The sequence below is a fragment of the Rhinoraja longicauda genome, chromosome 12 (assembly GCF_053455715.1).
Source record: "Rhinoraja longicauda isolate Sanriku21f chromosome 12, sRhiLon1.1, whole genome shotgun sequence".
Classification (NCBI taxonomy): domain Eukaryota; kingdom Metazoa; phylum Chordata; class Chondrichthyes; order Rajiformes; family Arhynchobatidae; genus Rhinoraja; species Rhinoraja longicauda.
In genome coordinates, this window is record NC_135964.1 from 6,636,377 (window position 1) to 6,650,057 (window position 13,681).

Below are 13,681 nucleotides of genomic sequence, written 5' to 3' on the forward strand. Positions count from 1 at the left end.
GGGATGTGAGAAAGAACTTTTTCACCCAGAGGGTGGTTGGAGTCTGGAACTCACTGCCTGGGGTGGTGGTGGAGGCGGGAACACTCACAACGTTTAAGAGGCATTTGGATGGGCACTTGAAATGCTACAACATTCAGGGCTACGGTCCAAATGCGGGAAAATGGGATTAAAATTAGACTGTGTTTGGTAACGGGCGGCGCGGACACGATGGGCCGAAGGGCCTCTTTCTGTGCTGTAGGACTCTATGATTCTCTATGATTCTATGATGCAATCAGTGTATTGTTCTTTGCACTACACATGTAGAAGCTCAAGAGAGTATTTTGCCGGCATAGCAATTTCCTCAATTTTCTATGGTACGAAGAGGCATTAATGGGCTTTCTTTATGATTGAATCAATGTGCTGGGTTCAGGACAGATCTTCAGAGATATCCACTAGCCCTCCTGTCATAGAAACATAGAAACATAGAACAGGTGCAGGTGGAGGCCACCTGGCCCTTCGAGCCACCATTCATTGTGATCATGGCTGATTATCCACAATCAGTAACCCATGCCTGCCTTCTCCCCATATCACTTGATTGCACTAGCCCCTAGAGCTCTATCCAATTCTCTTTTAAATTTATCCAGTGAATTGGCCTCCACTGCCTTCTGTGGCAGAGAATTCCACAAATTCACAACTCTCTGAGCGAAAAAGTTTCTTTTCACCTCGGTTTTAAATGGCCTCCCCTTTATTCTTAGACTGTGGCCCCTGGTTCTGGACTCCCCAACATTGGGAACATCTTTCCTGCATCTAGCTTGTCTAGTCCTTTTATGATTTTATGCGTCTCTATAAGATCCTCTCTCATCCTTCTAAACTCCAGTGAATACAAGCCCAGTCTTTCCAATCTTTCCTCATATGACATTCCCGCCATCCCAGGGATTAACCTCGTGAACCTACGCAGCACTGCCTCAAGTCCTGGTAGCACCCTCATGAATATTTTCACCACCCTTTCCAGCTCAATGACATCCTTCTTATATTGATCAGTACGCTAAGTAGAAGGCTTGTGACTTCATATTGCACCACGGGGACCCCAGGGTTTCTGGGGTGGTGAACTTTAGGAAAGGCCACCAAAGTGGCCACAGCGGGATATTCGGGCCAGCTCCAGTCATGTGCGGTGAAATGGCAGATGGAGTATAAGAGTCAGGAAGTCATGATGCAGCTTTGTCGGACTGAGGTTAGGCCCCTTTTGGAGGATTGTGTGTAATTCTGGTCACCCTATTATAGGATAGATGTGGAAGTTTTGGAAAGTGTCCAGCGGAAGCTTACCAGAAGAATAATGGATCAGGGGGGTATTAGCTATAGGGAGAGGTTGGACAAGTTTGAATAGTTTTTTTCTGGAACACTGGAGGTTGGAGGGAAGACTTCATAGAAGTATATATAGTAATGAGAGCGATAGATAAGATAAACAGTCAGAACCTTTATACAGGAGAGGAAAATCAAATACCGCAGGGCATAGCTTTAAGGTGATGGAGGCAACATTTAAAGGAGACTAGAGCAAGTGGACCCGTTGGGCCCAAACCTCTCCAGCATTGGTGCAACACCCTCTCCTCCCCCCTACCCTTTCCTCTCCCCCACTCCATCCCCCTCAACCCCCCTTATCCTCCCTCCCTCCCTCCCCCTCCCTGCCTAGGAGATAGATTTAAACTTTAAAATGTGAATAACTTTAAAAATATAACACCGATTTCAATGAAACTTCTTCCATTAGCACCAAAGAGACAACGGTGAGTAAGGTGGGCCAAAAATTGTCGTGCTATCGTGTACCGTTTTGGCTGTAGTTCAGGAACAAACAAACAAACAAACAAACATGAGTTTTAGTATATTGATGTGCAGGGAAAGTTTTTTTTACACAGAGGGTGTTAAGTGCCTGGAGGTGCTGGTTGAGGGAGATACGATGGTGGCATTGAAAAGATTTTGGGATATGCATCTGGATATGCCCTGTATGTAGGGATATGGATTACGTGCAGGGAGATAAGAATTGGACCCAGAATCATGTTCAGCACAGACATTGCGGGCCGAAGGGCCTGTTCTTGTGCTGTGTTCTGGTATCTACCCTCCATTCTTCCTTGTGGAAAAGAAGGCTTAAGAAAGAGTACATCCAGTAAAATATCAATAATTGTCCTCAAGAAAGAAAGTCGGTTTTCATCACATTTGTGTCTCATTTAAATCTCTATGTAGGTTGAAGCATTTCAAGGGCTCTCGTTATCAATCACAGAACTGGGAGGAAACAAATCCTCGTCACCAGTAAAGGCCCGAATAAACTATTTATATAATTTTTGGCACCCTTGATGTGTTAGACCAAAGACAGTGTTAGTAGGTTATGAAACTATGACAACATTGCAGCTGGGAATCTGTTAATTGCAAAGTCGGAGGAGGTGGGGTAGAGAGAAGTGGTTTCATCAAGTAGGACAAATTAGCATGTTAATAGAAGATTTGTCCATTGTTACGGGATGATAATTGAATAGTGATACAACAGGAGGATGCCTTCATCAACTTAATTGGGACATTTAAAACAATCTGCTGCGCACAATTACTAGCACTGATCACCACTAAGAATGAAAAAAAACCCACATAGGCTTTAAACTGTTATCGTTTTTGAAGATCACACGCTACTCAAGCTTGTAACAAACTTGTATTTGAAGGTTCCCTTCAAAAAGCCAAAATTATCCTCAGCGTCAAAAACGCTCCTCAGATTGTTCGGAACTTCACTTGCAGATTCAACATTTGTTGGAATGGCGAGTCATAATTAGGACAAAGTGTGGCGAAATAACCAAGTACCTCAAGCCAGGAAAGAAGGAAAATTGTCGTGTGCTCGGATGATGCAGCAAGATGTTGACAGAGGTGGTGAGCAGGGGCGGTGGATGGGGGAAGCACAGGTGGTGAGCAGGGGCGGTGGATGGGGAAGCACAGGTGGTGAGCAGGGGCGTTGGATGGGGAAGCACAGGTGGTGAGCAGGGGCGGTGAATGGGGGAAGCACAGGTGGTGAGCAGGGGCGGTGGATGGGGGAAGCACAGGTGGTGAGCAGGGGCGGTGGATGGGGGAAGCACAGGTGGTGAGCAGGGGCGTTGGATGGGGAAGCACAGGTGGTGAGCAGGGGCGGTGAATGGGGGAAGCACAGGTGGTGAGCAGGGGCGGTGGATGGGGGAAGCACAGGTGGTGAGCAGGGGCGTTGGATGGGGAAGCACAGGTGGTGAGCAGGGGCGGTGGATGGGGGAAGCACAGGTGGTGAGCAGGGGCGGTGGATGGGGGAAGCACAGGTGGTGAGCAGGGGCGGTGGATGGGGGAAGCACAGGTGGTGAGCAGGGGTGGTGGATGGGGGAAGCACAGGTGGTGAGCAGGGGCGGTGAATGGGGGAGAACAGGTGGTGTCAAAGGCTCCACCATGGACTGAGTTTTGCCTGAGGTAGGAAGTGCCCCATTTACCTGAGCCCTCACTGAAATTATGTCAGGGTGGCACACATATAGAACAACATAGAAAAATAGGTGCAGGAGTAGGCCATTCGGCCCTTCAAGCCAGCACCGCCATTCAATATGATCATGGCTGATCATCTAAAATCAGTACCCCGTTCCTGCTTTTTCCCCCATACCGCTTGATTCTTTTAGCCCGAAGAGCTAAATCTAACTCTCTCTTGAAAATATGTAAGCACATAGTTGTTAAATAGGCACCCAACTACATCTTTTTAAAATTATTTAAAAACAATTTTTTTTAGAGATACAGCGCAGAAACAGGCCCTTCGGCCCACCGGGTCCGCGCCGCCCAGCGATCCCCGCACATTAACACTATCCTACGCCCACTAGGGACAATTTTTACATTTGCCCAGCTAATTAACCTACATACCTGTACGTCTTTGGAGTGTGGGAGGAAACTGAAGATCTCGGAGAAAACCCACGCAGGTCACGGGGAGAACGTACAAACTCCGTACAGACGGCGCCCGTAGTCAGGATCGAACCTGAGTCTCCGCGGCTGCATTCGCTGTAAGGCAGCAACTCTACCGCTGCGCCACCGTGCAGCTCTTGCATCGAGGTCCAACCACATCTCGTCAGTTCTCACTGTTAACGACGTCAAGACTGGGTCAGCAGGACTGGGAGTTGGGTCGGGGTTAATCGCGGGGCAGTGGGGGATGGCCGCTGGCAATGATGAAAAAGTTGGTGATTGTAGGAAAAATGCAGGGACACAAACTGGACTGGAAACAGCCTGCCATTTACCTGTGAAATCCTTCTCCTTCTGACACACGGAACATAAACAATGAAACTCCCTCACCTCATTTCCAGCGCCCTGCCGTGTCCCTGAAAAGCCAATGGAATAGTTCAGCAACTCAAGGCCTGGAACAGTGAGTGGCGGATGTACAGCAATTCATTTGCTATTCATTTGCACACTCAGAACAGGTGCTGGGATACTAGTGTGCTTTTCCAGAGTCCCCACAACAACAAAACGTTGGCCGTGAAATTCCTTGGGTGCTATTTTTCTGACGTTCAGTTAGTTTAAGCAACGTATCAAGCATTGTGTCAAAAAGCTCTTAAAAACAATGTGAAATACATGAAGGTAGACACAAAATGCTGGAGTAACTCAGCGAGTCAGGCAGCATCTCAGGAGAGAAGGAATGGGTGACGTTTCGGGTTGAGACCCTTCTTCAGACTGATCATGAACGCCATTTGCAAAACAAGGCTTGAGGCCTCCCTCACGTAATAACACTGCTTCAGAATCAATGTGCTTCCAGGCTTGGATCTTTGATTGGCAGAATCTTCCCTCACAAGTCTGAAGATAGGAAGTGGCTTTAACCTGTTCAGTACCACACCCGAATATACCCAGGTCATGGCCAATAGTGAACAAAACAACTCAGCAGTGAACAGGTTAAAGGGTTGCTCCACAATAGAATCGGCCATCTTCCAGCCAGTGAAGAGTGTTGCTCAGGAAGGAATGCATAGTGCAATGATAGGAGAGGGGTGTGGAGGCTGACCGGGCCCTCTCAGGGGGCAGAAAACCCTGCACAGCTCTCTGGAGAACAATGCATACAGGAGGCAGTGTCCTTGTAATGGCTGCACTCTTGACACAAAGATTTCTGTGCAGAGTCTGCAAGAGCATGATCCCTTAAACGAACGACCTGGCATTTGAAAGCCTTGCAATGCAGTTCCATTGCCAGTCGAAGGTGTAATGGCAAAAACAGGTGCCCAAAGTTGCCAGTAAACTGACCTGTTGGGCATTTCCAGCATTCTCTAACATTCCTTGCATAACGCAGAGCTTTTTTTCAAAGTGGCTCCCTGCAGAGCCTGAAGCTGCCAGCTGCTGAAACATCTAGCATCGAGTGTGGGAGAGTGTAATGTCAAGTTCTATCTCCCTCCCACCCATTTTGCTTTAATGCCCAAAGAATGCTGCACATCGTGGCTGAATTTCAATCCCCACTCGCGGGTCTTCAATTCCAGAAGCGGACTAATCCAACTGGATAACCTCCTTGAAAGTAAGATGGCAGATGGCTCAGGATGAGTGAGCCATGGAGACAACTGGAGGAGCGGTTGGTCTTACTGCACATGGCTGTGTCGGTGCTCCTCTGAGAGACACCGCTGTTTGGCTTTGTTGCAGTCGTAGTGCGTGGCAGATGAAGTCCCTTTTTTTTGACAAAGGTGTAATTAATGCACTGGATCTGGAGCCTGTTGCTAATCAAGATTCCTAATCTTGCACTCACATGGAGGTGCGTTATGTCAGGAAATCTTGTGCACCACTCCGCAAATCACACATTTAGAAGCAGTGAGATTCGCACAAAATAAGTCATTGGCAAACATGAGTGGCAAACTTTGGAGCTCGAATCAATAACCATCTGCCTGGTTGGCAGGTACTTTATCATCTAGTTCACTAGTTCATAGTTATACAGTAATAAATAAATGCCAACATATTTTTAGTTTTCATATTTGAAGTGTTTGTTATATTGATGTTTATTAGTGAGTTCCTTGGCATTTATTTCACATTTTTAAAAAACATTTACAGATTGCATAATTCAGAATCAAAGCATTTATTCACTGACTTTAAATCGACTTTGGGTCTTTTCACACAGTATTCATAAAGGAGAACTCTGGGCCACTTGGATTAGATGTGCTTTATCAAAATTCCCCAACCTGTGTCCAAGATGGCTGTTTGAAATGACACAAAAGCACTTGCCTGAATAAAGGCACTGCCCTTGAGTTCAAAAAGTGAAAACATTAAAATTATAAGACCTGTAAGTAGCTTAAATTAGAAATGGAACTAAATGTTGCTGGGTAGTTTGAAGAAGGGTCTCGTCCCAAAACGTCACCCATTCCCTCTCTCTCCTAGATGCTGCCTGACCTGCTGAGTTACTCCAGCATTTTGTGATACCTTCTAAATGTTGCTGGGAATCCACACAGTCTATTTCAAAAAAGCCAGACTTGGAATCATTTGTGTCGTAAGAGGAATAGTTTTACATTTATTAGATGACCATTAAGTGCTTTCCTCGATTCTACTTCTGAAGCCAAACCCCTGATTAACACTTGCAAATTCCAGATCCACCTCATGATCCTGAAGCAATCTGATCACAATCCTGGACTCAATTAGCCGAGAGCAGACCAGTCATTAACAGTGGCACAAGGCACAGTGACGTGGGGAGTCTCAGGCCTCTGAAACCATGCGTACAGAATAACCTCTCAACCCCAAAACAGGCAAAAGAGATTAAGGTATGCAAATCTGAACCAGGTGTGCAATGACTCAGCAGGTCCGCAATCTTCTGTGAACCAGATCTCGGGCATTAAACTCTGGCGACACAGATTCATACAAGAAGTCCAGCTACAACCCTATTCACATACAAAGCCCTAAACGGGCTTGCCCCCCCCATATCAAAAATCTTCTAACCCACCACTCTATCTCCAGGTCCCTCAGGTCGGCCGACTTGGGGCTACTGACTATCCCGCGGTCTAGGCTTAAGCTCAGGGGTGACCGCACTTTTGCGGTTGCAGCTCCGAGACTGTGGAACAGCATCCCAGTATCAGAACTGCCCCCTCCATCGACTCTTTTAAGTCCAGGCTCAAAACCTATTTCGTATTTGAGGCCCTCTGAGGGGGCGCTGTGAACTGTTTATGTATGTGCTGTTATGTTTGTGTGCCATTGTATGTTCGTTTCTTAGTACCTGAACTGATGTACAGCACTTTGGTCAACATGGGTTGTTTTTAAATGTGCTATACAAATAAAATTGACTTGACTTGATTAGGTCATCAAATCGCTACAAGGGTCTTTTGCTCTGAACTGGAGCATGAGACTGACGTTCAGCAGCTGTGGGAGGACTTGCAGGGTCTACAAGGGGAAATCAGAGGGCACCTCAAGCGACTCAATCCCAGACGACCTCAATGTGTTCCACGCCCGTTTTGATACGGAGAACGTTGATGTGCCTTCCCGAGCCCCCATAGTATGGCATTACAATCAGAGTTACAGAGGCTGACGTTAGGAGATCCTTCAGGGGGGTGAACCCTTGGAAAGCATCTGGACTTGATTGTATACCTGTGCGGACCAACTAGCTGAAGTTTTTCCGGACATCTTCAACCTCTCATTACTAAGGCGTGACATTCCTACCTGCTGTAAAAGGGCATCAATAATGCCGGTGCGCAAGAGTATGGTGACGTGCCTCAATGACTACCCAACTGGTGGCACTAACATCCGTAGTGATGAAGTGCTTTGAGAGGTTGGTTATGGCACGTATCAACTCCTACCTCAACAAGAACCTGGACCCGCTCCAATCTGTCTACCGCCTACAGTACTGTGAAGTTTTGGTTTCCAAATTTGAGGAAGGATATTCTTGCTATTGAGGGCGTGCAGCGTTGGTTTACTAGGTTAATTCCCGGAATGGTGGGACTGTCATATGTTGAAAGACTGGAGCGACTAGGCTTGTATACACTGGAATTTAGAAGGATGAGAGGGGATCTTATCGAAACGTATAAGATTATTAAGGGGTTGGATACGTTAGAGGCAGGAAACCTGTTCCCAATGTTGGCGGAGTCCAGAACCAGGGGCCACAGTTTAAGAATAAGGGGTAGGCCCTTTAGAACGGAGATGAGGAAAAACTTTTTCACTCAGAGAGTTGTAAATCTGTGGAATTCTCTGCCTCAGATGGCAGTGGAGGCCAATTCTCTGAATGCATTCAAGAGAAGAGCTAGATAGAGCTCTTAAAGATAGGGGGTATGGGGAGAAGGCAGGAATGGGGTACTGATTGAGAATGATCAGCCATGATCACATTGAATGGTGGTGTTGGCTCGAAGGGCCGAATGGCCTACTCCTGCACCTATTGTCTATTGTCACAACAGGTCAATGGAGGATGAAATCTCGCTGGCCCTCCACTCTGCACTGGACGACTTGGACAATAAAAACACAAATGTTGGACAATTTAGGGATGATAACGTGCCAGAGTGTAGGAGGGAGATCTGACCAAATGGTGCCAGAACAACAACCTTGTCCTCAACATCTGTAACTGATTGCCGACTTTGGAAGAGGAAGGATGAGGATAAGACTTCATCGATAGGAGGGTAGTGGTGCGAGTCTAAACCTTTAAATTCCTGGGTGTGCATATCTCTGACGACCTGTCCTGGACCCAGCACACTGATGCAATTATGAAGAAAGCCCATCAATGCCTCTACTTCGTTAGAAGCTTGAGGAGATATGGTCGCCTAATACTCTCTTGAATTTCTACAGGTAGACAATAGAAAGCATCACGATCGCATCACGGTCTGGTTCAGCAACCCGAACACCCGGAAAATGAAGAAGATTGCAAAAAGTAGTGAACACTGCTCAGTCAGTCCATCACGGGCACCGACCTCCCCACCATCGAAGGGATCTACAGGAGTCGCTGCCTCAACATGGCAGCCGGCATTATCAGGGACCTACACCATGATGGTCATGCTCTCATTTCACTCCTGCCAGGGAAAGGATCATATCATATCATCGTATATATACAGCCGGAAACAGGCCTTTTCGGCCCTCCAAGTCCGTGCCGCCCAGCGATCCACGTACATTAACACTATCCTACACCCACTAGGGACAATTTTTACATTTACCCAGCCAATTAACCTACATACCTGTACGTCTTTGGAGTGTGGGAGGAAACCGAAGATCTCGGAGAAAACCCACGCAGGTCACGGGGAGAACGTACAAACTCCTTACAGTGCAGCACCCGTAGTCAGGATCGAACCTGAGTCTCCGGCGCTGCATTCGCTGTAAAGCAGCAACTCTACCGCTGCGCCACCGTGCCGCCCTCTTGATCAAGAAAACTCTTAACAGGTTCAGGAGCAGCTTCTTCCCAAAAGGCTGTCGTCAGGCTATTAAACACGACAACCGCCAACTAAGCTCCAAACTACATCGATTTGGGAGGCAAATCTATTTTTATTGTATCTGTCTTTGCACTATCGTCGTTTGTTCTTTATATACTGAACATTTTTGTTGTTTTTCTAATGGTGTTTACAGAGTAACATGTTTACATGTCTAGGAAAAAAACTGCAGAAATCGAAGGTAGACACAAAATGATGGAGTAACTCAGCGGGTCAGGCAGCATCTCGGGAGAGAAGGAATGGGTGACGTTTTGGATCGAGACCCTTCTTCAAACTGTCTGAAGAAAGGTCTCGACCCGAAACGTCACCCATTCCTTCTCTCCCGAGATGCTGCCTGACCCGCTGAGTTACTCCAGCATTTTGTCTACCGTCGATGTTTACATGTCTGTTGTGCTGCTGCAAGTAAGAATTTCATTGTTCCGTTTTGGGAGAATGACAATAAAGCAGTCTTGACTTTGACTCCCTTGAAATTAGATTGCTTTTAGAAAAAGACCTGAAAAATGTGATGTAAAATCTGGCATTATTTCACTTATACCATCTGCACTATCTTATTTTTATTAAATTACCTGCTTTAGATCTGTTCTTTTCACACCTTACATGTTCTTTGTACCCTTCCATATCTCGTCTCCCTCTCCCTTTACTCTCAGTCTGAAGAAGTGTCTCGACCCGAAACGTCACCCATTCTTTCACTCCAGAGATGCTGCCTACCCCGCTGAATTATTCCAGCAATGTACGTCTACCTGCTTATGAAACAGTTCAGTATTTTACAGCCAGTTAATAGTTAATTCTCTTTTACACACAGGAGTGAAGTAGCTTCTGAAATTTGACCATCTCTCTGGAGATTGCAAAGTTACTAGGCAAGGAAATTGCAGACGCAAGTCCAGAAATGTGATTGCAGAGAGCTCAGTGCCACGTGGCTGAAAGTGTACTTACCATGGAGCGGAACATGATAACTATGTTTCCAGGTTATGTGATGTTGTGTTACTCTCAAAATTGGACTGAGCTCTTCCCAATGCAGTCCCCAAAAACAACTTCACAGCACTGAGCCACCATTGCGCGCTTATTTTGATCCTTTCGTTCTTTGTCCATTTGTATACGACCAACGATTCTCACTCCACTATTAGATTCAATTCGAGCACTTCTACATTCACATAAACGTGCAAGGTTTGGGATTTTCAACTGTAATTTGCAAATGAGATGGATGCACTTGGACACATTCAAGTTTATATGCCCAAATGTCACACTTTTATTTATTGGTAAAACAACTTAACATTATCTAATGTGTAGGAAAGAACTGCAGATGCTGGTTTAAATCAAAGGTAGATACAAAATGCTGGAGTAACTCAGCGGGACAGACAGCATCTCTGGAGAGAAGGATTGGATGACGTTTCAGGTCGAGACCCTTCTTCAGACTGAATTTCTGTCTGAAGAAGGGTCTCAACCTGAAACGTCACCCATTCCTTCTCTCCAGAGATGCTGCCTGTCCCGCTGAGTTACTCCACCATTTCGTGTCTACCGTAACATTATCTAAAGTATCCTCTTTTCTGTTAAGAAGATAATGGCTTTCAACATAGCAACATTTCTAATAAATGAATTGATTGTTAAAGGGCATTAAATGTTTTCAATGTTAAAGATAGCAAACTAAAACAAGTCATATTTAATTTCTCATAACTCCTCATGCAAGTATCATTTACATTGCAAAAGTAAGGTCAGTGTAAAAGTTACATAACTTCATGAATCTGCTCAGTGCCACTCCCTAGCATACATGGGTCAGAGTACACAAGAGAAAATAATTCTTGGCAGTGAAAAGGTGAACATCCATCCAAAGATAATTAACCTCCAATTCTCACATGATTGTCATTGTGAGTTAACACTGCATTTCACCAAAATGCCTATCATTGAAATGGTAACTTGATGGAATCGTTATTTGGGAAAACGCAGGGTTCATTTTTTTCACTGATAATTGTTTCCTGCAAATTGGCAAAATTCCTTGAAATCAATAAAAGTGAAACATAAATGGAAAATGCTGAAGCAAGTACTGTTACAATGACTAGTCTGCATTTATCTGCAGCAGAAATTAGAAGCTATGAAAAAAATTGGGAAATGTTATGTAAAATGTAATGAAGTGTTATGTTAATAAGTGTGATGTTAATCCGAAATGTTATGACGTGTTATGTGTTATGTTATGAAATGTTATGTTAGAAGTTATGAAAGCATTAGGAAAACATTAGGAAATATTGATGTCAATTGATCAATTGATCAATTGATGTTATGTATTTTTTCCAATTGTTAAATCAATTAGTCCCATGTAAATACTGAAAGTAGAACCAACATAATTTTCTATAAATGCTGCAGCAACTACAACTGCAAAGAAATTGATTGTGCGTGTTCATTGACTGAAGTACAACATTATAGACACCAGAATTTCAGTCACACAAATGTTTTAAAACAGATACAATTTTTTGCCTGCAATATCTGCTCTTGTTTATTTTAAAACTGGGGTTTTATAATGAGGCTTGCAGAGTTCAACATTTCAACATAAATACCTCTGATTGCACATTCTGCCAACTTATCATTATAACTGTTGTTACATTGTTACCCAGAACTTTGACCTGCAAAGGCCCATCACTCAACAGAAACTGATCATTTCATATTAATCAAACCAAAGAAGGCAGAAATAATCAGCCAATGTTCAAGGGCAGAATTGAAGAAACAAAAAAGCAACATAATTTCTCAATAGGATTATGTTTCCCTTACTTGTTGTACAATAGTAGTCAGTTCCAGGCAGAGCTGAATGACATTGTTTCTGGTAACTGAATAGTCTGTCACTGCGGCAAATGGAGATCTGGTGGAAAAGTAAAGTTATACACATAATTAACACGATGCAGAATGACAAGATGCAAATTCAGATCAAACTAAGGCCTTGCAGTTATCATGCACGTGAACAACGGCAAAATAGACAATAGACAATAGGTGCAGGAGGAGGCCATTCGGCCCTTCGTGCCAGCACCGTCATTCAATGTGATCATGGCTGATCATTCTCAATCAGTACCCCGTTCCTGCCTTCTCCCCATACCCCCTGACTCCGCTATCCTTAAGAGCTCTATCTAGCTCTCTCTTGAATGTATTCAGAGAATCGGCCTCCACTGCCCTCTGAGGCAGAGAATTCCACAGATTCACAACTCTCTGACTGACTGAATGTCAACAATCCAAGTGGAAAAAAAGTAGAAACAATGCAAAAAGTGGCAGTCAAATTATTAACATTTCAATGCAAATCAGAACATGTGATAAGATTATTTTGGAGAACAAATTTAACTTCAAGCAGCATGTTCAAATGGATTTCTAATAGATTTTCAATAAAAATATAAGACATAAATAATTTATTTTTAGTGAAGAGAGAGATTTACTGGTATAAAATGTGTTCTAATTTTAATTTCATTCAAAGCATAAAATGCAAAAGCTGTCTGACTTAATTGAACACCAAGCAGAACATGAAAATTAACGTGTGGAATGGTCAAATGGAGCCTGGCTTTACTGAGAGATAAATGATTTACTTCATGATGGAAGCAGATGACACAGCAAAGGATCATTTAAAAAACATTTCCATTAATGTTGCACTTATCCCCAGCACCATTCTGAAGTAGTTCACAAAGGGTAAGTTACTTTGAAATGCAGGGACTGTTGCAATGTGAGCAAATTCGGCAGCTTTTTTCCCCCCCGCACACAGCGATAATCTGCAGGCAGCAGTAAAATGAATAGCAATTTGATCGATGGACGTTGTTCAATAAACACCTGTGCCCCAGACATCTAAGATGCCAGATGTCATCATTTGCAGTAAGAGAGAATACTGGCTGCATTGTTTGGAACATGGCTTCACAGCTCATCTGATTGGTGACCCAACTAACACTCATGGTGCACCATAATAATGGTCCAAATTAAGAACGCAAGGCTGCAGTTTATATTTTAACAAAAGAAAAAGAGAAGAGCAACAAAAATAACCATCCCTGCAGTAGGAAGGAAATCCAGTGCGTAAATGTGCCGGCTAGTTTTATAAAGGCAATAGAGTTTATTAAATCAACAATAATCTGGCACTCTGATCATGCTGGACTATCAGTTTTCTGGACGATTGGAAGTAACTCCTATTAATACCCAAACACATTCCTATTCAGTTTTTCAACAGTGGTTTAATACATTTTCCAGTGAACACCGGGAGCTTAAGGGAAGTGGGAAATGTGCAAACAGTCTGAGCCCCAACCTTGGTTGCAATCCCACCCGAGTTCCTGACTCCTGCTGTTTTGAACACTAACTCTGGTTCCAGGTTCCATGTAACCAGC

At 44.3% G+C, this 13,681-nt stretch overlaps 1 protein-coding gene across 14 annotated transcripts in view; it reads right to left on the reverse strand.

The window, feature by feature from the left end:
* Positions 1–13,681, reverse strand: part of cnksr2a (connector enhancer of kinase suppressor of Ras 2a) — a 473,672-nt gene that overhangs the window by 304,238 nt on the left and 155,753 nt on the right. For all 14 annotated transcript variants that reach the window (XM_078408943.1, XM_078408946.1, XM_078408945.1 and 11 more), the window contains exon 4: positions 12,105–12,192. In XM_078408943.1, coding sequence (XP_078265069.1) covers positions 12,105–12,192 — 88 coding nt within the window. The remainder of the gene's footprint in view (positions 1–12,104; positions 12,193–13,681) is intronic.